At 39.8% G+C, this 27,125-nt stretch overlaps 2 protein-coding genes across 6 annotated transcripts; one reads left to right on the plus strand and one right to left on the minus strand.

The window, feature by feature from the left end:
• Positions 1-5,118: 5,118 nt before the first annotated feature.
• Positions 5,119-19,287, minus strand: LOC111967778 (phosphatidylinositol 3,4,5-trisphosphate 3-phosphatase and dual-specificity protein phosphatase PTEN). Of its 5 annotated transcripts, none has more exons than XM_023993124.2 (10): positions 16,869-17,578; positions 14,012-14,096; positions 10,985-11,029; positions 9,627-9,670; positions 9,260-9,498; positions 8,783-8,924; positions 7,220-7,288; positions 6,649-6,815; positions 6,197-6,418; positions 5,119-5,973 (listed from the first exon to the last, which is right to left on the minus strand). In XM_023993124.2, exons 1-10 carry the CDS (start codon positions 16,945-16,947, stop codon positions 5,788-5,790), a joined length of 1,278 nt encoding a protein of 425 aa, XP_023848892.1. In that variant the 5' UTR covers positions 16,948-17,578; the 3' UTR covers positions 5,119-5,787. The 5 variants fall into 5 exon arrangements, with proteins under 5 accessions (XP_023848892.1, XP_023848891.1, XP_070300989.1 ...); XM_023993123.2 differs by having other exon boundaries at positions 6,188-6,418; XM_070444888.1 differs by lacking the exons at positions 14,012-14,096; positions 16,869-17,578 and adding an exon at positions 19,133-19,287 and having other exon boundaries at positions 6,188-6,418.
• On the plus strand, positions 18,690-26,096 carry LOC111967780 (outer mitochondrial transmembrane helix translocase). The gene is made up of 10 exons (XM_023993128.2): positions 18,690-18,765; positions 23,000-23,185; positions 23,317-23,415; positions 24,012-24,132; positions 24,257-24,457; positions 24,589-24,695; positions 24,785-24,874; positions 25,007-25,057; positions 25,143-25,279; positions 25,456-26,096. The coding sequence occupies exons 2-10, from the start codon at positions 23,012-23,014 to the stop codon at positions 25,574-25,576; spliced, it is 1,101 nt and encodes a 366-aa protein (XP_023848896.1). The 5' UTR covers positions 18,690-18,765; positions 23,000-23,011; the 3' UTR covers positions 25,577-26,096.
• Positions 26,097-27,125: the final 1,029 nt, after the last annotated feature.

Here is a 27,125-nt window from a genome sequence, read left to right on the forward strand (position 1 = left end):
CACAATGTTCAAATCTCACTTCTTTTTTTTCATACTGCTGAAAATATCAGCTTCCACCGGGGCTGTGGTGGTGTTTTCTAACGACAAACGGACGCAGAGCAGTCAGTTATACAGGAGGGGAACGTTCATCTACTGACTGTCTGTATCAATGTCACTAACATCATTGGGGGGGGGGGGGGGGGGGGTTCTGTTCACATATACACTAGCAGGTAGCACACACTTCACCACATACTTGGTATTCACAAATCATGTTTGTACGGAAATGTAACAAATGTCAATTCCATAAGAGATGTCTGTCTTTCCTATCATTTCAAAGGATCAGGCCACACAAATCGCTGTCATTTGTGGGAAAAACATAGTACAATTTCTGCCACATCATAGAACAAAGACAAACAATATACAAAATGGTGAATCCTTCACACTGACAATAGGAACCCTCGAGGATATTAGCAAACAAAGAGAACACAGTTTCCTGTGTTAAAGAATCAGTGAAGGACATTTGATGCATACATTACCAAGCAACGAATGTGCTCAATATCACAGCACTGTCCTTGAAGGTATCATGAAATGTAATCTGTATTCTATTATCAGATCATACTTACAAAGTACGGTGATGGCACCATTATTTTTGAATAAAGAGGCTTAATGTTTCCAAAACAGAGGTCATTCAGATTTACAGGGTTTGCAGTCAGAGTATACAACCACTTCATTATCCCACTCATAGATTGACTAAGCGAGACCATCGACATGACTTCTCACAAACTTCTGGCATCTTAAAAGCAAGCTATTTACACACAGCAGTAAACATTTCCCAGCCTTGAGAGAATGTGACGCCACAATGACTATGTCTGTCCCAGCCCTGGGACCTAGAGGCTTTGCACACAAGCTCACACTCAGGGTCATCCTACAACCCTCTTCTCCATAGCTAGCACTGTTCATTATCCATTTCTACTTGAATCAGAATGCATCAATATACTTAATGACACTTAATGATCAATTGATGTGTCAAGGACCATAATAGGATACTTCTCTAATTAACACCTTTCATCTAAAAGCAAATTTATGCTTGATCTGAAAATCTGTCCGGAGTCTCTGTATGGAGGGTGTGATGCAATTGTGCGGACCCTCCGTTGGCATGCAGAGACCAAATTGAGCTCTGTACAGCGTCGCCGTGCGCCTCCCAAATTTTCCAACAATGCGGAAGGCTACGTATAGCTCCGCATTGACATGATTGGTTGAGTGTAGGTAGGGGGCRGGAGGTCCTGTATAAACACAAACTCCCTTGACAACTTCCTTCATAACAGCTCTGCTCAACTCCACAAAGCATGAAAGCCCTGCTATCCGCTGAGGCCGTATCACCGTAAATGCTGTCAATGCAGATTTCGGATTGACCATGCAGCACCTTTTAATAATGGAGATGAATAATTCTCATCTTACTGGTCAGCATAAGATAACGGTGGATCACAAATCAGGTATCTCACACAAACAGACAAGAATGAGACTTTATTGGACTTACGTGAAGTTTATAACACTAAGATAATGGGCAGTTTACACATACAATAACAAACAGACATCTGATTTGTATGAGCATAATTATAACCTGTACACGTCTTTCCATACATCGTGGGTTGTGTATTCTCAGTGCATAGCATTACACACAGAGCAACTGTTGCACAGCTAAATAGTATCCGAACAGGCTGAAATGGAATAAGGCTGTTTTTTTTGTTGTTTTTTTTAGACTGAAAATAGAGTGAGTTAACATACCTTTGCACAAAATTAAACCCAGGGAGAAAAAAAAAAAAATGGCCAGTGGTGGGAGTCAGGCGGCTAGCCACTTTTGCAGGTAAAGCCTATTTTGATTTATTGCACCCCTTCCATCTACATGCATGACATGTCCTACAACAGTATTTAACAAGCACTTTTTTATTTTATTTATTTTTCTCAATAGTAAACAAGAGGCACTTTGTGGCAACCACAGACAGGCATCATAACATATTGCACAAATCAGCTAAAAACTAGTGACATGAATCTTACACACTGGCACCTTTAAGATGATTTTAATTCTTTTTAGAGCTGAAACTTAAGTTTTGATGCTGCCCGTGAACTCCACACAGGTTTTAGCCCGTGCCATATAAAAAAGGTTCCCGTAGGTTTCCCCTTTACTATATTTGTACTTTATGTTAAGGTACTGTGGAAAATGTTTTTCAAGTGGGGCTACAGATGTCTAGAGGATGGCTTATAGCCTTAACTTGAAGTAACTGTCCAGTGTTTCCAGATTTCTATGAATGATGTCCTATAATTAAATTACAATGAGTGAAATACTTGTCCTTACAAAAATGGGTAATTAAGCATGTTAAAAAGTAGCTTTTCTGTGTTGGAATGGTGTGGGCGTACCTCAACAGAATGGTGTGGGCATATACCGGTCATTAAAAATATCAAATGCAAGTAGACAGCTGATTGGCCAGCTCAGCCAATAAGACAGGATGACATTCTCTATGAGGAAAAGGCAAGCATTTTTTAAACAGTCTAAGACAAGTTTTAGGTGTTGAGTATTTTTTTCCTCCAATGTATGCTTTTGCCACAAATGAGTATAAGACGAGTCAACATTATATGGATAGGAGTTAACTTTTTAAAAAGTTTGAATTTCACTGGACAGTAACTTTAAAATAAGCTCGTTAACAGGGATGCCCTTGAATAGATTCATACATTTAAGCTGCTGAACATCCAGAATAGTAAGCATATGATCCAGATCTACTAATCGGGCTAAAAAATAAATACTACCTGCAGAGTGTCTTTAACAGAATACTGTCAAATAGTTTATTCATGGGGATGCATGGATACAAGATTAAGGTACAACTATCCATATTATTCCACCTTCTTTCACTGATTGCAAGGCATTTGTTTTACGGAGGGGGAGGGGGAAATACTGTGGACCACTGACTGAAACCCTGCAAAAACCTGTAACAGTGCAAAAGTCTAGTACAATATGTTGCTCTATTAATAGTAGCTTTAAATAAGTACTTGAACTATCAAGTCAGTGCTTGGGCAGAATGGTAGATTTCAAAGCAGTAGCAGAGTAAGCATTGTCAACTTCAAGTAAGGCAAAGAATACCTCCATAGGCCCCGCCTCCAAGAACTAAAATAAGCTTACTTTTGGCAGGTTTTCAGTGAAGTAATAAAATGTAAACAAAAATATAACATCTAGATTAAGTGTTCCTGGGTTAGCTAGTGTACATTTTGCAATGAAGAAGTGTCTCCTTTCGACACCTAGGGAAAGTATTCTTTCTAAAAACAAGTTGAGATAAAACAGAATGTGTGATGGGGTTGTGAAAAGAGGGAAGCCTTAAATGTCAAAAGTACAAGAAAAGGCAGCTTACATCACTACCCACTGAAGAATCCTGCCCAAGAGATTTTTGGTCTGGCCTGTGGCATGCCACAGGTCAGGTGTTACATTTTTTTTTTGGCATGCTTAAAAAGAAATTATGCATAATTAAATATGCTCATATAGTTTAGGGATTTTTATATATTTCTGAAGAAAGCACAATACTTTCTGTAAAATCTGAAGCTGCACTATTCTCATTCCTCCACAAAATGAAACCTGTTTGTAAAAAGGAAAAGAACAGAACAAAAAACAGAAAAAGAACCCCAGCCAGTTAGGGACAGCGACTGCAGAAGTATGCACGTGGGCGTGCACGTTAACAGTTCTCACACACAGAAGTAGTGTGTGCCACTGAAGTTACTTGCACCATATGATTGGAACAGATTCTTGACTCTGTTGTTATTATTGATCTTAAGTATGCAGTGTGGCAGTTTATAAGCACCTTTTGTTGGATATACAAGTGCAATTCCACGGTAACAGAGTTTTCACTTAGAATGTCAAACAAAAACCAATGATTGCAAAGTTAAACAAACAATACAAGTCTATGGACAAGGACTACTTAATTTCCACCGAATTTCACAAAAACACATTTACTTGAAGGAAAAGTTTGGTAACAGAATGATTTGTGATGTTGGTGCAATCATTCTGTTACCAAACTTTACATCTGCACTTGTCCTTCAAGTAAATGTGTTTTTGTAACATTGTCTGTGGAAATCGTTAAGTAGTCCTTGTGCATAGAGTTGTATGGTTTGTTGAACTTTGCAATCATTTGGTTTTTGTTTGACATATATTTTAAAGTGAACAATTTGAGTCTCAGCATCACTCGGTTTCCGTGGAATTGCCAACAAGTGATCCGGATCTCATTGGACCAAGTACGATAAGGCTGCAAACAAGTCAGTCAAGGAACCAAAGAGCTGATTTCACAAGAGAAAGATACCTAGAGTGCCTAAGTTCACATATTATCCACTCCTGGGTTGATCAAAACCTGCATTAACACCCGTGGTTCGGTTCAGAGACAACGCTTTACATTCAATACCTCTGCTCCCACAGTCTCTGACCAAGCATCAGCTCTAAGCCTATGGGCCATACTGAACTCAGAATAGGTCACCATCACCACCACTTCTGGTGTGACCAGACACATACTAAGATGACAAAAGTGCAGTTTGTCAACAACAACAAAAAAACAACACTTTCTAGAGACTGAGGAGAAACCGACACAATCACTAATGCAGGTTTTGATACATGTTCTAGTACGGCATGTTAAAAGGTACACATTTGGAACAGCTTACCTCTCTATAAGCACATGACACACTGTAGTCACCAATTCAAAACATGAACCATCAAGTCAGTCAGCATTCTATACTATTGTCTTCTGTGACGATCCCCAAAACTATCTGGTTACCATTAAAATGAGGGGAAACGCCATGTACTGTATCAAAAACACAAGGCCATTCTAAATGGCTTGCCAAAAGACTGAAATCATGCCTGCAGATACTTTATTCTCAATGTATGTCATTTTTGACCTCCTGGCTAAATACAATCAGATCTTAAATGACTTTAGAAATCGTAGTTTTTTGTTGTTGAAAAACATTGTATACAATTTATTAAACAAGATGGACATTGATTCCAATAACATGCACACTGTTTGTCGTTTAACTATAGTGTTAACGTTATTGCAACACTGGCTTCCCTGCAGTTCTCTGTTATATTATTTATCTTAACATAAAAACATCAACAATACACGGGATACTGCTTTTCTGCATACCTTGAACAGAAATGGTAGAAGGAATGGACATTGGTTAGATGTCATGTAGCTTAATAATAATGACAATAACAATAATCAAAATTCAACTGGAGAAATTCTAACATGCAGTTTATACTGCACAAACTCATGTGAGACAGCCTGCAAAAAGCACAAGAAGCATTCACAGTAGGTAGGATGAAAGGGGTGGTAAGGGCGTGGTGGAGGACAATGGATGAAGGGGGAGAAAGTGACAGAAGCACTGGCCTTGGTTTCCACAGGAGATGGAGCAGCCAAATGTAGATTTCCAATAAGCCTCTCCCATACCAGATCTCCCATCTCCTGATCGTGGAAATCTTCTCTAGTCTTTGACAAAAAAAAGGTATATTACATTACAGCTACTGAAACTTTTTCCACTCAACAACGGTGTCAATACTTTTCAGATGAAAGAGTGGGGTCGGGGCAAAAAAGTAAAAAAATAAAATAAAATTGGTCAGCATTATTGTTCTTAAATTGGTGGCATTTTCCATGACGCAAATGTCTTGCTGCCATAGGTTGGTGAGGAAAAAAGTACTTGCTTTTCAGTTTATATTCAAGTTCTCCTTTTTTCCCTCTGAAAGCAGTATTTTTTTTCTTTTTTTTCTTTTTCACTTCCCATAGAAATCGCTCACACTTTTGTTATTTGTGTGAGTTGCTCCTCGTCGAACGGTTCATTCTCTGGGTCAGAGTCTGTGGTGTCAGAGTATCGGTAATGGTCAGGCTCGTTGTCACTAACGTCTGGCGTTACCGAGGTGGAAGTGCTGGCCTCGGAGTTGAAGGGGTCCTCCACAGTCTTGGTAAAGTACAGCTTCACCTGTAATACCAGAGAAAACACAACATCATTATCCACATTCTGAAACATGGTAACAAGAGCTATACCAAGCGGAAACATGTTCATCTAATTACAATTATTTGCTCTTATGAACTGCGGCAAAAGTTCATGAGAGCAATTATCTTGGCACAGTCAAATTCTTTCCCAATTACTAATCAAAAGGGTATCCCCCCCAATGAAATTAAGTCTCAATCACCTGACTGACCTTGAAGTTGGGGGAGAAGTATCTGTTTGCTTTATCCTTGTTGGCCTTGTCCAGGTCATTCTTCGTCAGTGAGAGGATCAGACATTCCTTGTCGTTGTCGTTGTCTCCCGTTCCTCCTGTGGTTTGGATTCCTTCCTGCTCCTTCGGTAACGTCCCGTTCTCCACCTTCTCGTCTGGTCCAGGGATGAAGAAGGTGTTCACCCAGAAGTGAAACATCTTGTCCTGATGGAAAAATACACGGGGGAGGGAGGGGTGAATAAAGGCAAGACATGACTCCAAAAAGCAGTTACATCATCTCAACCTCAAAACAAATGTAGGCTATACTCCAATCCAAAATCAGAATGTGTTTTTCAGTTAAATCCTGACATTCCTCATAGTGAATCGGAATCGGCTGCTAAAACACCTCATTTAATATGCACATAAAAATCAATCATACAAATCAGGAACCACACCTTCTTCATCATTTTGTTCTGTTTGTGGAAGAACTCCACCTTGATGTCTCCACACACAGGCAGCGGTTGGGGGAACTCGAAGAACACGTACTTCTCCTCCCGCCGTGTGTTCACCGGGTTGGACGTGTGGATCTTTACCTTGACCTGGTACACCACAAACTGAGGATCTGTGGGGGAGCACAACAAGTTAACGCCAGTCACTCTCCTGGTGGGTGGAGACCACATCACAGCAACTACAACCGGGTATCTATTATTTACATCTAGGCAAATTATGAAAAGAGGACAGCAGAGAAAGGGACAGAATTACATAGTACCACTGCCAGGAATATTAAATATAGAAAAGACTGTTACAGTAACATGCGATAAGGGCCCTACTCTGAGAAAAGTTGACCAAAACCAAGCTCATTTAAAGGAGCACTTCTAGTCTAAAATCAGTCCACTGAGTTGTGCGGGATGCAGAGTTGATTGTTACCATATTAAGTTCCACCTACTCCAACAAACACTGACTTCTAAATCTACAACAACCTCCTAGTCAACATGTAAACATTGGATGAAAGCTGCTTATTATTACCCCAGTGCCAATTCCCTTTTCTGAAACCATGTGGAATCTGCTCACTCTTGTTTTTAACGGAGGTGTCCCCTTAGAGAGAGAGAGAAAAAAAATGAGAGATTAACACAGAGTTCTGCTGCCTTGCCTGGGCTTGGGGAGGGAGTGGGTGGGTTATCACCAGGGCTATGTACAAACATACTGTATACAGGCTTACAACCACCCATAAACCGATCCTGACTCACCATTTCAACAGCAACTTCCTGTTGTCAAGTTATTAGGAGCTTAGCCAGTATAATAATAATTACATAATGGCCGTTAAAATCAATCCTAATATTCATATTAATGCATCTCCTAACATATAGGCCTAAATAAGCATCAGCTTATTTAAAAATTCTAAGACACCGACAGAAAACACAATCTTTACATCGCTGCTACTCACTAAGATTTTATAAAAAGGAGAGGGGCGGGTGATTGGGCGTTGATTAAATTAAACCACTTCAATATTTTGTGTGTTGTGCCATGGGAACTGACCACATAGGGTGAGGAGGGGGGGGGTCACATCATGCTGTGTGTGTGTGTGTTCAGAATTGGGCCAGGGATTGACAAAGTCTGAAAGGCACTTGCCAATCGAGCAAAGTCAGGAGTATGTTTTGATTTGCCTGAAAATGTCAATTCATTATTTACAGGAAGAAGTGTCATATATTGCTTACCTATCCCCTACACACAGTGGGGAGGAATCAGAAATATTATAACTGTAATTCTTTGTATTTTGGTTGTTATCAGTCAAATAAATCTCAGAGCAGGCTCAACTTGCCAGACTGCCGTAAGTTATCCATCTTTCACTTAAACAATGGGGAGGAACCAGAAAGATCAGTTTTAGGCTACTGGAATTCTTTGTTGCTTAGTCGTTTTCTCTTTTTTGAAAAAATATCACCAGCCCAAAGGTGGCTCAGAGCAGGCTCAACTTGAGCAACTGCTCAGTTCACTTGCCCCAGGCAATAGGTCATCCCTGTAGGGCCCGCTAAAGGGACAGGTGAAGTGTCAGAAAAATGTGGATAAAGGAAGTGAAGAGGTGAAATGCCAGACACAGCTGACAAGAGCAGCCACTGACGACAGACTCACGCAAAGGGGGTTGTTATATCATAGGTCCTTATAGGTCTGTAGTCGTCTTCTGGCTATCCAGCAAGGTATAAACCCCCTTATCTGATGATGCATGCAGCCAAGCCAAATGACCAGTGAGCCAAGCAAATAATAGCAGTGAAAATACACCATGCTGTTTTGACAAGCATAACCATAATTGCAAAACGATACACTCCACTGTGGTTAATGTCAGTGTTGCATGGAGAAAATTGTAAAAAAGATATATATATATATATATATATATATATATATATATATATATAAAAAATGCATTCAACATCAAGAACCAAAGCTGTACAGAGCAAAGCAGAGGATAGGGGCAGGACAATCAACTGAAGATCACATTGTGAAAGTGTGTGAAAGCCAGTAGCACACAAGCTCAAGGTAAGACAGTATACAGGAAAGAAATAGGATTGAGACCAATGACAAGGGGAAAGCACTTACTACACGTTCCGCCACTGAACATGGGCACCGTCTCGAACACCATCTTGTGGAACAGCAGAGCCACTGGTTTGTACTCCAGCTGGTTCTTCAGAAGGTGGCTGTAGTAGTAGACATACCGCCTCTGACTGGGGATTGTTACACCCTGTGGAATGGGAAAGAGAATCACTTAGTGAAACTGAAGATTTTCACTGGCAGTAAAGGGGATGACGACAAGCCTTTATATGATCCTAAAAAATGTTAAAGCCTGCAACTATTCATCATGTAGCCTACAATTAAAACAAAGATTAGCGATACTAGCGACATCCATGATGAACATTATCATTTTATCTGTTTAACCCTTATCTTACCAGCAAGGTAAGTTGAAAATGGCCTGGGGACGAGTTTGAGTGGAGATGAGAGGGGTTGAATAAGCCAACTAGAAAATGATCAGTTTCCATGACAGTAGGATGGCCAGATTGGAACAATAAAAAATGTTACCTTCTTATCTCTGGTCCTGACTTCGCCGTAGAAGTCGAGAGCTTCTTGTGCTTTGAGGAACTTGCCCCGGTGTAACAGGTAAGCACAGATCATGACACCCGTACGTCCCTTTCCAGCTTTACAGTGAATCGCCGCCACATGATTGTCGTCTTCACTTAACCAAAGGTCAAGATCTTCGCAGAACGGTTTGATCAGCTCCAGCTGGGGCGGATTGTGATCCTCAAACGGATATTGTGCAACTGGAGAGAGATGGACAGAGACAGGGCTCAGTTAGTTATTGTCACACGTGGGTTTTTAGTGAAAGATTGATTGATTCACTGACTGCCTGAAAGACAGTGATAATGGTTTCACTGATGTAATATCTAACCTCTGCAATTGAATTTGGTTGCGTCATAATGTCGCTCATTGCACCTATAAAAAGGGACAAACAAAATACGTTGTTATAATACTGGAATTCAAACAGCAGCCTTCTTTCTTTTGTACAATCTGTCAGCATATTACATGATGTAAGATCCCTCTGATGTATGCTGGAGTGTTACAGCAACCTCACTTCCCCTCTGATTCTCATGAACACCAATAAGTGAAATGTGTTAACCAGTAGATATGTTTCCATCCAATTGCCAACAGATTTTCAGGAGAATATATATATTTTTTAATCTGCATAAAAACAATGAGAATTTTTCCACCAGAATTTAAATTGTTGCGGATAAAAGGCTGTGCATGATGATGTAGTGCACGTAAAAAATTACTTGCAGTTAAATTCCCATGTACCAAACAAAAAATACAAGTTAAATGGGTTTCAAATCGTATTCAACACAACTGATCGTTTTGTCACAAAAAAAATTTGGGGGGGTCTTGGCGTTTTAGCCAACAGCTCACAGATACAGTGCGAGTATAGCATACAAGATGAGATTATTATAGACAAAAATAGCAAGATGTTTATTTGTCAAACAGCAGCCCAGCATCAATAATCATGTCGCCAGAATAAGACCTTCTATATTTATTGGAAAGGAGCATCAAGCTCATCAACATTCACTTTCACCACCCTGTGAAATTCATCTTAACTTATCTTATCTGTAGCATAGCATAATAAGCTGCAAGCTTGTTGTGGGAGGACCACATAATATATCATTGTGTGACTCCAAGTTTACTTCAATATGATGGTTATTTTATCAATATTTGTGCATTTAAAAAAATCCCACCTTGTCTAGCGTATTTTGTTTTGTCGACATTTGGAAAGTTCCCCGATAGACTTGCTGTTTCATGACATTTTTTTTTTATCCGGCATATACTTTACTACTCACATAAAAAAGTTGGATGGAAACCTGGTTAATGAGAAACCTGTGGTCTTTAGTATCTTTGTAGCGCGCAGTGAGTCATTCAGTTAATGCCAGTCTACTAACTAAACGACTTTATACTACTGAGTGAGTAAGATATTGTCGTAAATTCCCTTTCCAGGGTAAAACTATGCCAAAGGTTACCATGATATGATTGTTCTACCCCTTCATCACAATGCCTAGGCCTATCCATCAAGAACCACTGATGACTAAAGGCAAATAAGTGGCTACTGCGGTTTGCATTCTCAAAAACATGAGGACTTTTCTACCTCCAGGCCTATACTCCAGACATTTTCTGCATGCATCAGACATAACTTTGCAGCACAGCAACCGCTGCTGACCATACTGCATATGCACAAGCAAAATAGTCAGATACCAGGGTACTCACAGATTATATATCTTGTAATGATTTTTGTGTTTAGAGTCCAGAAACCTGAGGAGAGAAAGGGAGGAGAATTACTTTTCCATCCGGCACAATTTTTTTTCATAGATTCTGGTCTGATCTAAACCTTTCAACACTAACTTACAGGGTGTAATGACAGCATGTCATAGGGGCAGACTGACAGGCTCTCAGACAAGCTAAATAACAGTGTTACAACATTGACTATCCAGGGTTGGCGACACTGGTGCTACCAACTTTTTCAGCTGGTGGCACTAGCGCATGATTTGGTCGCACTAGTTTAAATTGTTTTTTATATTTGATAAAGGCCTGGCCTGTCCCCCATAATGTGCCTGCATTCCTTCCAGAACCTGGCTAACAATGACTAGCCATCTTTTAACTTGCCCTTGTGTTCTTACATTGATCTGGATAGATTTACTGTAACAGCAAAGAAGAGCCTTCAAATAAAGTGCAAAATTAATTTATTGAAGATTTCAAAGTGCCATGTGTTCTTGTCTGTGAAATCCTCTAGAGGGCAGAATTTGACAAAATGATACTTAATGACTGCAAAAAATTAAATAAGGGGGGGTGAGAACCAGTGTTTGGCTAGCAGTATTTCTTATAGCGTGAGCACCAGTGTTTGGCTAGCAGTATTTCTTATAGCGTGAGCACCAGTGTTTGGCTAGCAGTATTTCTTATAGCGCACTTGTGCTACATAAATGGATACTGGATTGATGCGCATAATCATGATTCTGCCAGGTTGGCACAAAGGCTATTTTATAGTTACATTTTAATGTAACTATAATGTAATCTATCTGAAAACGGTTAGGCCATCATTAGCATCACTAACGGCTACACAAAGTGGTAATGTATAGGCCCAACATGCACCACACACAGCAGGGCTTGACATTCAAGGTAAATTTGCCGGTGGCACACTGGGCCAGTGTCAACTTAAAGCTACTAGCCGAAATGAAAAAAATAAATGAAAAAATAAATAAATAACTGGCCCGGGTCAAGACCTGACAGGAAAGCGAATGATGTGTGCATAATTTCAAAAGCAGGTGCTTTTCATATTTCATTTGCGGGCTGAGAAAGTAGCCTATACAGGGTTCATACAGACATTGGCAAGTCATATTCAAGGGTTTTCCAAGGACTTTTCCAAGCACTTAATTGAAATCTTCACAGTCCTATATTTTATATTTCACTGTTGTAATAGCCTAAAGAAAAAAGCTCCCCCCAATGTATGCATTACCACTAAGAATAACGCATTTTTAATAGGCCTATCCAATGGCATTATGCATTGCCATTTTTACATTCTAAAATATGCCAGAATAATGTGGGCCTTGCCTGACGAAATAGAGCATGCTCCCAACACTCTAATTATATCTGTCCATGTGGTAGCCAGTCAGTGTCGCCATTTGAGATATTTAAGAGTTATTGAGGGGTTACTATATCATGTTTTAAAATGAGAAGGCAACAACAACAAAAATCTGGGAATGCTTTGTAATGGAACACTTTGTATGGAAAACCAAGTTGAAGCCAACATTTGTTGTGATGCTCATAATAACTGCACATGGATTTACCACAACAGACTAGTGCAACACCCTTCAATTGAAACGGCAGGAAACAAATGAAAGTGCCTACTACTCTCAGAAAAACTGATTTGAAATTAAATCACTGAATAAGTATATTGTAGCAGTAGAACTTCTAAAATCAGCTACCATAAATGACTTTAAGGACCAAAGAGCCTAGAGGAAATGTCTTATTTTGAAGGTGGGCTATTCTGTGATGACTAAATTGCACTTGGCAAATATTCTACCAAGACTTGCATACCCATTCTTGCCTTATCATTTACTGGTAGATATCATAACTTGGAGCATCTTTCCTACCACTACCGCTGTTGGTCTTTGCTCCACGCAACAACCAGCTGTTGGAAAGCTGCGCGCTCTCTTTGCCTGACAGATTATCTATAGGCTGTGTGCGCGCATCAAGCGTGTGATAAATAAACAGACATAACGAACGCGTCGGGAATCCATCTGTTTTCTTAGCAATTATAGCCTAGATTAAAAATAGCATTATTACAATATTCTTCTAACTGGCCAAAGCGGGCCTCTGACGGGGATGATCGACTGGCCCATAGGGTTTCCAAAATCTCCCCTGTATGTTGAGCCCTGACACACATCCAGACAGGGGCGATTTTGGAAACCCTATGGGCCAGTCGATCATCCCCGTCAGAGGCCCGCTTGGGCCAGTTAGAAAAATATTGTAATAATGCTATTAGTGCCGTTGTTGGTTTATTGTTGGTCAATTGAACACTACTGTTTGAATAAATCATGATTAAAAAAAAACTAATTGTGACCCGAAGACTAACCGTGACCAGGTAAAAAATAAAAAAATAAAAAGAATACTGGCACCCTTGCGACCAATTAAAAATGCGTGTTGCTCGGCCAAGTCAAACGGTTACAAATGCGACTGTTTTGGTCGCAGTATTGAACCCTGCTATCAGTAGGGCGTGTTCGTTATGTCGGTTTATTTATTTAACAGATTGTTTAACACATCTAAAAACTACAGGGTCGGGGAAATGACGAAGGCTGCTTTTTCTGTTCACATTTCCATAAGCCCACAATTTTCTGTGTCTACATCAGCCTGCGTAAATCGAAAGAAATTGTTTGGACAATACAACAAGCAGGGTCAGGTTAAGTTCACAGGTGGCTTGCAGGTCACTCCTTTGGTTTCAGTTGACTAATCAGGTAAGCCTCTGCAGCTGGGATGACAGAATGCATTTCAAACATCCTATTCTGACCACTGTCGCCCATATAATGATAATCCGTGAGAAACAAGATGAGACCAAAGATAGGCCTAGATTACCAAAGGTTGTGCAAATTCTGTTATAGAATGGGTTTGGTTAAGGTAGTTAGGACATGTTAACTACCTGCTGTTTTCATTTACATGTAACCCTTTTCATTCCTTTACATTCTAAGAAACMCCTTCATTATTTTGACTGGGACATCCACATTTGGTTTTTTAAGTACTTACCGTACTACGTCATCGATGTTGTTTCTGTAGACACCCTCAAGTCTTTCAGCAGGAAAGCCCATAGCAATTATGTTTGGATAAATATCTGAATGCAGGAGTCAAAGAAACCAGGAGTTTGGCTGCTGAGGTCAGAGACTAAAGCGAAGAATCACACCTAGGCCAATATTAATCACCAACATACACATGCAATTATGATTGTCTAGCAATCGTCATTCAATTCACATATCTCGGCAACCGTCGCACACACAAACAACTCCCTGATTTGCCCAAACATAGATATCGTATATCACATCTTACACCATACTGTACATGCATTGCTTATTATGCCAGACCAATCATGACAGAGCTGTATGGAGAACAGGACAGAGCATGTGTAATATGGAACAGATGGGGCTCTCTCTACGAGACCCAGTGACGGACATCTAACCTACCAGGCCCCACAAGGGCACCAAATAAATCACATTGTGCCACAGCCAACTGCCCCCGCCCTTCCCATCATCTCTCCGAAAGAGCATTACCTCACTCACATCATCACTTAGATATATGTATAATATAAACGCTCACGTCGGTCTAATTTCCTCAAGTCACTTGGGAAATATATCCATGCACAAAATAATTGAATTCTTCATACAAAAAAAATGACCTATTTTGTCAAACAATTCATCAGAAATAGGCTACTACTATATGAAATACAAAACGTGATCTCTAAATGATTATTCTATTACTGTTAATTTACTGAGACCCGGGCCGTCTCGTCACACGCTCAACTCCTCCGATAGCGTACTTTGCATTTGAACTGGCATAACATCACAATGACATCATGCTCAAAAAGTACCCGAGACTACCTCAATGACAAATGCAATGTCAGCATGAGCCTCACATTTAACTGTTCCTATCAAATAAATAGTCAATGGACTGAATGGGTTCAATTAAATTGTTCCAGAACATAGGTAGTCTATAGGCCTACTGCCATTTTCCAGCAACACCATTTAGGAAATGAATGTAGAATTTTCATAATCTTAAATAGCATAGCCCTATAAAAAATATTTTTAAAAACCTAACATATCATTACAAAAACCTCTTCTAGTCCCATGAAGACGAGGAGTTTCAAATGGCAGTTAAGGCATAAAKGCTAATCTTTAAGCCTCTGCTACTAGTGTGGTGGGAAAGGCATTGCTGCTGATGTGAAATCTCATCACAATTTTAAGGCCAATTCCTAGAACTGGATTCATTACATAACAACCACGGCTACATTGCCTTCCCAAACACTGACCAACAATGCCTGGCACTAAAGATATATCACATCAAAACAAAGTGATTTAGCTATAATACCATGTTTCACTCATACAATATCTAACTCACACATTATCATAGTTGCTAAGTTAGGAAAATCCTAAACCCTTGGTTCCAAAATTTGGGGTTGGGAAAATGTAAATGGGGTCCACTTAAGAAATCTGGCATTTTACAATATGTTGGGATGGCCTACAGGAACAACAATTTTGTGAATATAAACACAGGGCGTTTACTAGGGAATATAATGTTTCCAAACGGGGTCCCCTGCATTCTTACATAAATTTGCATTCGCATGCAGAAAATATATGGGAACCCCTGCCCTAACCCTATTCCAGTTCTGGTTTTTGCACAGAGCTTTCTGAGACCACTGAACCAAGGGGCCACAGGCACAACAAAATGGCTTTGACCATTTCAAGTGCAAGACATGAAGACATGACAACTGAACATGCCAATATTGTACTACAGTAGTACGCGGCACTTCCTCCAATCACACTCATAACCTTTACCTGGCTTTTATTTGTGCATTCTACATGCACCTTTACTTTCACCATTTGATTGCATACCTTGGTTAGGTGACCCATTTCAGACAAATCTAGCATCTGAACACTTGTCTTTTAGAGAATGCTCTTCTCCGGTCATTCGTAACTAAACACTTTATCCCTAACACTGCTCAAATCAATACAAACAAGCTGACCTCATTAAGACATCAAGACAAGCAAACCAAAGGTCTACTGATTACGTTCATTCTAGCACCATGAAATTGGTACATCCCACTAATGAGCAAGTACTATTACCATTTGCCCTCACGCTGATAATGATTCAATGCTTTTGGTCTTTGTGTGGCTAGCAGCAGCAACACTGATTGTGAATATAACGTTAATCCATTAGCTATAGTTTGATAGATTATTTTGTAGGCCAGAGAACTGCAATAATGCGTCGCAAAAGGTTGATCTCTTTGTTCCCCATCCAGGAGTTAGCTGGCTATATTAGCTAACTAACCAGTTGACCAATTTAGTTGACAACCAAATAATTCATCAAGACTTCACATTATCAACATCAATTAACTAGACAACATTAACCACCACGGCATTAGCTAGCCTAGCTACATTTTCCTTATGTTATGATGTTGAATCTCTCATTCAATCGTGATGATGTGCAAACTACTAGCTAGCTAGCTAACGTTATGCAAGTTATGGGATATATTTAGCTATCAAGACTGCATTTAATTTAACAGGACAGACACYTTTATCAAATAGCAATTTAGCAAAGAGTATGTTAGTGTCATTAGCYCCCTAACGTTAGCTAGTTATTATTTCACTATATATTCAAAACGTTAGCTAGCTACCGTTATATAYATATTCGAAGTAATGTTCACCGACTACTAGTACGTTAGCCAGCTAATCATTTTAAGAATAAAGGTTAAATTATCAATATAGGCATTCATGTGTTAGCTACAGTAGCTAGCTAACTGGATACAGTAGCTAACAATTTAATATAGACAAAGATGAACATAGACAAATTACTGTAGCTAGCTAATATTACAGACATTGAACAAAAAGGATACAAGTCAAGTCCAAGTCAAACCCATCTTCCTGGTATCTCCTTTTGTTTCGGCTGACAATTTCCTTTATGATTGCAGCCATATCTGTGGCAGGAGTCTTTAACGTTTTTAAATTAAGAGAAAGTATCGTTGCCTTTGTATGAAATGTTGCCAATATTTTTCTCCCTCTCAATCCCGTTGGTGTCAAACGTTGACAGCTAGCTAAGCTAGCCGTGCTAGCTAGCTAGAATAGTTTCTGCTGCCGATAGGTCATAAAGGAGGGCCTCACTCCGTTCCACCACAGGCCCGGCTTCACAGGTCCCACAATTTCACATAAAATCCCCCAGATGAATAGGTGATTAATTATCCAGCCCTCGGAGCGTTGTATTTCAAGAGAATACCAAGTATCTGATTTCGCCAAAAGCGCCGTGATTATGCCAGAAAAGCGGAGAGAAATCTCCCCGATGTTCCTTGCCCAGAAAAGTGACTGACACACTCGATCTCAGCACACACGTAGCTAGATATGGCTAGCGCATAGCATGTCAATTCTTAAACAAAACAAAAAAGAATCAGTCATCCGACAATTTTTTTTGAGGGAAAATTGACAGCGTCCAGTTCAAAGACTACAAATGTGTTCGATTTTATTTTCTAGCACGCCTGCCGTCCTTCCCTGAAACGTCCCTTTCCCAGTACTGACTCGTTTCTCCCAGCCCCAGGCTGCACTCGCGAACTTCCATCATGGCTTCCGTAAGTTCCGTTCCAATTGAAAAAGGCTACGATTGGACAGAACGTTATGCCGCAGTGTAAAATAGTTCATCAAAGACGTTTCTCCGACAAAACGTAAAATAGTGTAGAATACATTGACAAAGCTATCATTAAATGTCTCTAATCGAATAATTTAATTTAGAATGAATTGTTTTAATCGGTGTTGGAAGGACATGGGCACTGTAATTGGGGAAGTTACCAATATTTAATTTAGGATTCATGACATTGATATGTATACAATCAAATCAGAGACTTTGCGTTGTGAAACTATATACTCGATGTGCTGGATGCATTTGATGTAGCCTTTTTAAATAAGTAAATTCCATTTTCTCATGGCATTGTATAAACTAGATGTCTATGGAGCAAATTGCAGGTGTATTTGATGAGGAATAAATACATTGTCTGTTGCCTTTTCACTATGCATAGACTAGGAAATAAAAAATAAACAGTACGTGTCACTCACTATGCATTGCGCTTCTCACCATTTCAATGTTTTGATACTTGACAACTTGAGAGTTGTTGCACATTATGCATCTTTTTCACAATGCATTACAGACTAGGAAACAAAAAKAAACACAGTTGTTGCAGTGTGAGTATCTTGACTTTTCCTAGTTCTCTACCCGGACAGGAGTTTGTAAACCAGTGTAGATGACAAGTACTGGTTGTGGTCACTGGACTTGCTGTGTTAGGGCGCCTCCTGTCAGATTTGCATGGAACATGATGTAAAGTACCTACATACACATTAAGTAACAATAAAAAATTACGTTTTATGAGAGGGGAGTACCTTCATTTGCACAATATGGGTTGTAGCCACCTCATTAAATCTAGTTTAACTTGTGTCATTATTTACCTTAAATTGCATCGGTCTGTACTTTACTATTTATATTTTTGCCAACTTTTACTTTACTACATTCCTAAAGAAAATAATGTACTTTTTACTCCATACGTTTTCCATGGTACCCAAAATTACTCGTTACATTTTGACAGGAAAATTGCCCAATTCATACACTTATTGAGTACTCTTTTCCATCAGTCCCATGCCACAGAAATATTGRGGAAATTATTTTTGTGTCTATTCCAAAACAGTAGGGGGCACCTACCACGCCGAGCCTCATGCTGACAACCCCCGGACAAGAGTAAGAGTCGGAAGCGCGAGGTGAGTGTCACACCAGTCCACATGAGCAAACTGTGATGGTTTATTTGTTTTTCTAAATATGTTAAATGTTCTTATTAGAAATAGATGGATTAATCCAACACATTTCACAAGGTGTCCGGGCTAGTAGTATTTTTTCCCCTACAAAGTAACGACTAATTTTTTGTCACGAGGCTGCATGCTAACTGGAAGGTCAAAGCTAGCTCTCGAAAACCCTTCTCCATTTGTAGGGTTTTCAGCGGTTACATTCGCCCACATGTGAACTACAATTCCGACGCKGTGTTTAACGTTTAGAAAAGGGGCATATCAGTAGATTTACTCATCTTTCATATCAGCAAGACAGAATCATTCAAATAAAAATTATACTTACTGTAGCAGTTTTGCACAGAGCCACAAGCTGTGTGTGCCTCCAGTTGACGAACTAACTTGGGTATACATAAAGGTGTTMGGATCACGGTAGATAGCTAATTAGCACAGGTGGCCGCCTATGTCTTCCTTAAACAAGCGATGTAACGTGAAGATATGACATATGGCCATGTGGGAATACGAATGCCGTGTTTACATGGTAGTAGGAGGTAGATGGTAAACCGGATGTCATTGTTTTCAATGAGAGCACGACTGTAAATGCCGGTATTGAATCCCGTCAGCCGCAACCGTAGACTGGACTTGCCGCCAAAGTTCAAATATTTAACTTCTACCGATGTTGATTTGCTGATTGTTTACTGAAATCACTATAGCAACACGTGGCTTGTGTTGGCTTGGCTGTCACCCTCTTTCTTACTTGCTTATCCGCTATGCCAACAGGTATGATGGTTTTTGCGTCCCTCGTCTAAACGCAGCATAACACTAACCTAGCTTTCAAACTGAGTCATTCTGCTTTACAGTTTTCAGCCATTAGCTTCGCCCACTTCTACAGCTTGTAGAATTAATTACTTAAAAATCATACAATGTGATTTTCGTTTTAGATTCTGTCTCTCACAGTTGAAGTGTACCTATGATAACAATTACAGACCTCTACATGCTTTGTAAGTAGGAAAACCTGCAAAATCGGCAGTGTATCAAATACTTGTTCTCCCCACTGTATGTATATATATATATATATTTTAAGGCTCCCGAGTTGCACAGCGGTCTAAGGCACTGCATCTCAATGCTAGAGGCGTCACTATAGACACCCTGGTTCGAAATCAGACTATCACAACCGACCGTGATTGGGAGTCCCATAGGGCGGCTTACAATTGACCCAGCGTCGTCCGGGTTTGACCGKTGTAGGCCATCATTGTAAATAAGAATTTGTTCTTAACTGACTTAACTAGATAAATACAGGTTATTTTTAAAAATATAGATTTTATTAATTTTGTAATATGTAATTGTTTTTATATTTGTTTTATTTATATATTTCTTATTTTTAACCTTTTATTTAATTAGGCAGGTCAGTTAAGAACTACCTCTTATTTACAATGACGGCCAAACCCGGACGACGTTGGGTCAATTGTGTTCCTCCCTATGGGACTCCCAATCGTGGCCGGATGTGATACAGCCTGGATTCGAACCAGGGACTGTAGTGACGCCTCTTGCACTGAGATGCAGTGCCTTAAACCGCTGCCCCGCTCGGGAGCTGTAATATATATATATATATATTATTATTATTTTTACACACACAGTTGAAGTCGGAAGTTTACATACACTTAGGTTGGAGTCATTAAAACTCGCTTTTCAACCACTCCACACATTTCTTGTTAACAAACTATAGTTTTGGCAAGTCGGTTAGGACATCTACTTTGTGCATGACACTAATTTTTCCAACAATTGTTTACAGACCGATTATTTCACTTATAATTCACTGTATCACAATTCCAGTGGGTCAGAAGTTTATGTACACTAAGTTGACTGTGCCTTTAACCAGCTTGGAAAATTCCAGAAAAATGTCATGGCTTTAGAAGCTTCTGATAGGCTAATTGACATCATTTGAGTCAATTGGAGGTGTACCTGTGGATGTATTTCAAGGACTACCTTCAAACTCAGTGCCTCTTTGCTTGACATCATGGAAAAATCGAAAGAAATCAGCCAAGACCATAGGAAAAAAATGGTATGCCTCCACAAGTCTTGTTCATCCTTGGGAGCAATTTCCAAACGCCTGAAGGTACCGCGTTCATCTGTACAAACAATAGTACGCAAGTATGACCACCATGGGACCATGCAACCCTCATACCCCTCAGGAAGGAGATGCGTTCTGTCTCTTAGAGATGAACGTACTTTGGTGCGAAAAGTGCAAATCAATCCCAGAACAACAGCAAAGTACCTTGTGAAGATGCTGGAGGAAACAGGTACAGAAGTATCTATATCCACAGTAAAACGAGTCCTATATCGACATAACCTGAAAGGCCGCTCAGTAAGGAAGAAGCCACTGCTCCAAAACCGGCATATAAAAGCCAGACTACGGTTTGCAACTGCACATGGGGACAAAGATCGTACCTTTTGGAGAAATGTCCTCTGGTCTGATGAAACAAAAATAGAACTGTTTGGCCATAATGACCATCGTTATGTTTGGAGGAAAAAGGGGGAGGCTTGCAAGCCGAAGAACACCAAAACACCCAGAAGATACTATCATCAGTAGGCGAAAAGGTAGTTGGCGTCTATGAATGAGTTAGGTCAAGCCAAGCTTTCGATTTTGTAACACGCAAAGTGAAACTACGAGCTAGCAAGTCGTCTTTTCACAGTTTAGGTTATTGTCATTAGTCTGTATTGTAAAAGAAAAAGAAAAGGGRAAAAAAATAATTTGATAGACTTTTAAAGGCCCAGAGCAGTGAACCTTGATTTTCCTCTGAGCAAAAATCTAAACGCAACATGTAAAGTGTTGGTTCCATGTTTCATGAGGTGAAATAAAAGATTCCAGAAAATTTCCATACGCACAGAAAGCTTATTTTTCTCATATTTTGGGTAAACATTTGTTTACATCCCTGTTAGTGAGCATTTCTCCTTTGCCAAGATAATGCAACACCTGTCAGGTGGATGTATATCAAGAAGCTGATTAAACAGCATGATTACACAGGTGTACCTTGTGCTGGGGACACACAAAAAAGTCCGCTCAAATGTGCAGTTTTGTTACACAATACCACAGATGTCTCAAGTTTTGAGGGAGCGTGCAATTGGCATGCTGACTGCCGGAATGTCCACCAAGGCTGTTTTCAGATAATTGAATGTTAATTTCTCTGCCATAAGGGGTTTTTCTGATGTTAATCTTGTGAACAGAGTGCCCCATGGTGGAGTTATGGTTTGGGTAAGCATAAGCTACGGACAACGAAGGCATTTGCATTTTATCGTTGGCAATTTGAATGCACAGAAATACCATGACGATATTAATTTAGTTTTAGTTTTAGTTTTTTTAAAGGTATCTTTGACCAACAGATGCATATCTGTATTCCCAGTCATGTGAAATCCAAAGATTAGAGCCTAATAAATTTATTTCAATTGACTGATTTCCCCATATGAACTGTAACTCAGCAAAATCTTTGACATTGCTGCATTTATATTTTTGTTCAGTATATATACACTGAGTATACCAAACATTAGGAACATCTTCCTAATATTGAGTTGCACCCGTCCCCGCCCTACAAAGTTTACTCTACAAGGTGTCGAAAGCGTTCCACAAGGATGCTGGCCCATGTTGACTCCAATGCGTCCCACAGTTGTGCCAAATTGGCTGGATGTCCTTTGGGTGGTGGACCATTCTTGATGCACACGGGAAACTGTTAAGCGTGAAAAACCCAGCAGCGTTGCAGTTCTTGACACACTCGAACCGGTGCGCCAGGCATCTACTATCATAACCTGTTCAAAGACACTTAAATATTTTGTCTTGCCCATTCACCCTCTGAATGGCACACATAGACAATCCATGTCTCACTTGTCTTTAGGCTTAAAAATACTCCTTAAACCAGTCTCCTCCCTTTCATCTACACTGTTTTGAAGTGGATTTTACAAGTGACATCAATAAGGGATCATAGCTTTCACCTGGTCAGTCTGTCATGGAAAGCACACGTGTTCTCAATATTCTGTACACCCAGTGTATTTCCACACTGAGGTTGGAATAATTCTGTGAAATTGTGAAAAGGATGCTAATGCCCTTTTAGTGTTTTGGTTGGATGGAGTTTTGGCCATAGTAGCTACTAGCCAAGCTTTATTGTTCAATTTCAACTGTAATTAAGTTGGGAGCATGTATTTTTTTTCCCCCATCCTGCAGACATCTAAGAAGATGGTATTGAAGGAGATTCCAACTGAAAGTGTTGCCCGGCCCTTGGGCAGGAATGAAGTTATTGGTTTACTCTTCCGACTGACTATATTTGGTGCAGTCACCTACTTCACCATAAAGTGGATGGTTGATGCCATTGATCCCACAAGGAAACAGAAAATGGAAGCACAGAAACAGGTGAAGTTTTCAAATATAGACAAGTTTGACCTGTTTGATTCTGAGAATCTTCTGTGGATTATGTATCATGTTTGTTGGGACTGTATTGTAATGTGCAAAGGTAGATGGCTATTTACAGTTGGGGTTTTTAGGCAGAGAAACTCATGAAGCAGATCGGTGTGCAGAATGTCAAGCTCTCAGAGTATGAGATGAGCATCGCAGCACATCTGGTGGACCCACTGACCATGCAGGTAAGAGAGCTGCATCAATACACAATTTCTTGAACTCAAAACTTCATGACAATATTCTACAGAGTATACAAAACATTAAGAACACCTTCCTAATATTGAGTACCCCCGCAATTCGTTGATGCATGAACTCTATAAGGTGTTGAAAGCGTTCCACAAGGATGCTGGCCCATATTGACTCCAATGTTTCCCACAGTTGTGTCAAGTTGGCTGGATGTCCTTTGGGTGGTGGATTATCCTTGATACACATGGGAAACTGTTGAGTGTGAAAAACCCAGCAGCATTGCAGTTCTTGATAAAAACCGGTGCACCTGGCACCTACTACCATACCCCGTTCAAAGGCACTTAAATCTTTTTAAATTCAGCCTCTGAATGGCACACATACACAATCCATGTCACAAGGCATAAAAATCTTTCTTTAAGCTGTTTCCTCCCCTTCATCTACACTGATTGAAGTGGATTTAACAGGTGACATCAATCAAGGGATCATAGCATTCACCTGGTCAGTCTGTCATGGAATGAGCAGGTGTTCTTAATGTTTTGTACACTCAGTGTATGTTTATGCCTCACAACTAACCAATGTGATGCTCTCTCTACAGATCACATGGAGTGATATTGCTGGCCTAGATGAGGTCATCACTGAGCTGAAAGACACTGTCATACTTCCCATACAGAAGAGACACTTGTTTGAGGGATCCAGACTGCTTCAGCCACCAAAAGGTGAGTCTTGTTTCATAAAATATTAGCTTATTGAGACCGGTAATGATAGACACAATGCATATGAAGGTTCAACAGACCACCGTCAGTCTTTAACACTCCTCGTACCTATTCATTATGATAACAGGTGTCCTGCTGTATGGACCACCTGGCTGTGGAAAGACGCTGATTGCCAAAGCAACTGCCAAGGAAGCTGGCTTCCGCTTCATCAACCTGCAGCCTTCCACCCTCACAGACAAGTGGTATGGAGAGTCCCAGAAACTGGCTGCTGCCGTCTTCTCTTTAGCCATTAAGCTCCAGCCCTCAATCATCTTCATCGATGAAATTGGTAAATGCTTATTTTACCATTGCCCTTCAGATGGTATACAGTACTTTGAAATCTTGTCTGTGTACTTCAGTTAAGCCAGTTATATAGTGATCATAACCACCTCCTATTGATCTTGTAATTTTCTGTTCCAGACTCTTTCCTGAGAAGCCGTTCCAGCTCTGACCACGAGGCCACAGCCATGATGAAGGCTCAGTTCATGAGCTTGTGGGATGGGCTGGAAACTGACTACAACTGCCAGGTGGGTCTATCATGAATAAAATACAAGGATCACGTGACACCTGTATGGTTGAGTCTGTTTCTCACTTGCCTCACCTTTTCCACATGCAGGTCATCATTATGGGGGCCACTAACCGTCCACAGGATCTCGACTCTGCCATTCTGAGGAGAATGCCCACAAGATTTCACATTAATCAGCCTGTGAGTATATTCACAAACTGTACACATGTTTTATCAGTACAATGAATATGTTCTATGATATGATTATGCAGTACTATATGAGATTACCTGAAATGTATTTAATTCCTGCTAAAAAGTTTTGTTTTCTTGCAGAATGTCAGGCAGAGGGAAGAAATCTTGAAACTCATATTGGACAATGAAAATGTAAGTTCTACATGTAAGTCATGCTAATTAAGTTGTGCTTTTTGGCAGTGTGTGTTTTCACTTAACTTCCCCATGCATTTCCCAGGTTGAGCCCACTGTTGACTTTGTTGAGATAGCGAAGGAGACTGATGGATTCTCAGGGAGTGACCTCAGAGAGTTGTGTAGGGACGCTGCTCTGCTCTGTGTGCGGGACTTTGTCCATAACACCCATGCCAATGACAGGTACCACGCCCCTTATTGAGCCCTTACTCGATGACCATTACCACGGTCTTACATTGGCTTTACATATGAGCATTCATAGTGATTAGAGATTTCACACAATTATAGTGCCTTCTGCAGTTACCAGCAATATACTGACCTTTTTTTTGTCTCCTGGCTCCCTCCCACCCCCCTTCTAGTCTAGAAGAGGATTGCATCCGGTCCATCCAGCAGCAAGACATGCAGAGGGCCATCCACAAGATGAGGAAGTCCAAGTCTGCAGGGGGACAGAGTGTACTGATGCATGCTGCTATGGATTGAGTCTTGATGTGCAAAAGAGAACTATTAAGCCTCTGGCTATGTTTTCCCTATGTATAAAGAGTACTGATAGAAATCATTAAGAGATACACACAATGTAAAGTCTATCATAATATCACTTTGTAACATTTTACTTCAACAATTAATTTAGAACAATTTGGTTCATTGCATTTACATTAAATATTTTGGTCAAAATGCAATTTATTTATCTTGAAGTTAGGTGTTACATGATACTTATGTTGGTATTAGTTTCTTATCCATGTCTGCTCAACCAAGGTCTCACCGAAGCATGCTCTCAGACTGCAAAAATATGAGCACRGCTTTGGATCCGTTCAGGTTTCACAGCACACATGCTCATCCTTATTACACACACAGCAATATTGATTTAGCCTTGGCCTTTCACCTTCCATTTTTTATCTGAACATCATTTCTTTTGGTACTGTATATTTTTGGGCTATTCAGATTATTATTTKTATCAAACTAGCTAGTGTAACATCTGTAATAAAATGTGCTACTTTTAGAAGGCACCGTCATCCTTTGACTATTAGCTAAATGTTATACAATGAGTGGTTCTCGGATGTCTGAATTATGAGTTCGATCATGCATGATAAAAGTTTCTATATCAGACAGAGCAATTCAACTTTTCATCGAAAGTGAATTATCGCTGTGGATGTTGTGAAGAGAACACGATGCAAAGATGCTTGGGGTAAAGATTAGTGTCGTGGCCTTCCATTTCTTTCTAGTAAATACATAAGAGTAGGTTAAAGCTGTAATATCGTGAGCTGCTAATGTTAAGGTATTTATTATTCATTTATTATTCGAGTTTACTTTTGTTTTTAAAACTTCAATAGATCAGGAAACCTGTGTGACAGGTTGTGTGTGTGTGTGTCTGTGCTTTCAGGTCCTTTTTATGTTCCCTTGTCAGTCCAGGTTTCATTAACAGAATATAGAAACTGCTTGTGAATACTTCCTGTGCTGATTGTCGTGTCTCTTATGCTGCATTCATGTGCTAGTCGGAACTAGGAAACTCGGAAATGTCAGACTTGCTAACTGGTTGTAGTTATATACGTGCCGCCTTCAACCAGTTAGCAAGTCGGAAATGTCAAGAGTTTCCTAGTTCTGACTAGCACGTGAACACAGCATTATAGTTTCTGTTTATCTCTTATGATGACCAGGATGCTTAATTGTTGGGTGATTGATTATTTATTCATGACAAACTTCTAGTATCTCCCACAAGCAACAGCCATTGAAACTTGTAAATTTATTGAATGTGTGATTGCCAATTCATAGTTTACTTGAATGACAAGTTCTGTGGACATATAGTTTCGGGGATTGGTGGAAATAGTTTTGTTTATTTTTCAACTTTTGTTTCGATAAAATATGCTTGCTTTTGTTTTTAATTTTAAATAATGGTATTGTTGATAAGTTCCTGATTGTGACTAATATGTTAATTGAATAATGTTTTTTCAGTTAACAAATCGTCCGATGCGCTTCCTTTGTATTACCCTGCATTCTCGTGTCTGCTAAAATATATTACACAAATACATATTTT

The sequence above is a fragment of the Salvelinus sp. IW2-2015 genome, linkage group LG8, assembly GCF_002910315.2.
Source record: "Salvelinus sp. IW2-2015 linkage group LG8, ASM291031v2, whole genome shotgun sequence".
NCBI classification, from domain to species: domain Eukaryota; kingdom Metazoa; phylum Chordata; class Actinopteri; order Salmoniformes; family Salmonidae; genus Salvelinus; species Salvelinus sp. IW2-2015.

Bases quoted from the DNA above. Each gene is read 5' to 3' on its own strand.
- LOC111967778 (XM_023993123.2), bottom strand. From the start codon at position 16,947: ATGGCTGCAATCATAAAGGAAATTGTCAGCCGAAACAAAAGGAGATAC. The intron at 11,030-14,011 runs GTAAGTACTTAA...TTCTCTCCTCAG, and splicing joins AACATCGATGACGTAGTACG to GTTTCTGGACTCTAAACACA. The intron at 6,816-7,219 runs GTAATAATAAGC...GCTCCCCCACAG, and splicing joins AAAAGGGAATTGGCACTGGG to ATCCTCAGTTTGTGGTGTAC.
- LOC111967780 (XM_023993128.2), top strand. From the start codon at position 23,012: ATGGTATTGAAGGAGATTCCAACTGAAAGTGTTGCCCGGCCCTTGGGC. The intron at 23,186-23,316 runs GTGAAGTTTTCA...TGGGGTTTTTAG, and splicing joins AAATGGAAGCACAGAAACAG to GCAGAGAAACTCATGAAGCA. The intron at 23,416-24,011 runs GTAAGAGAGCTG...CTCTCTCTACAG, and splicing joins TGGACCCACTGACCATGCAG to ATCACATGGAGTGATATTGC.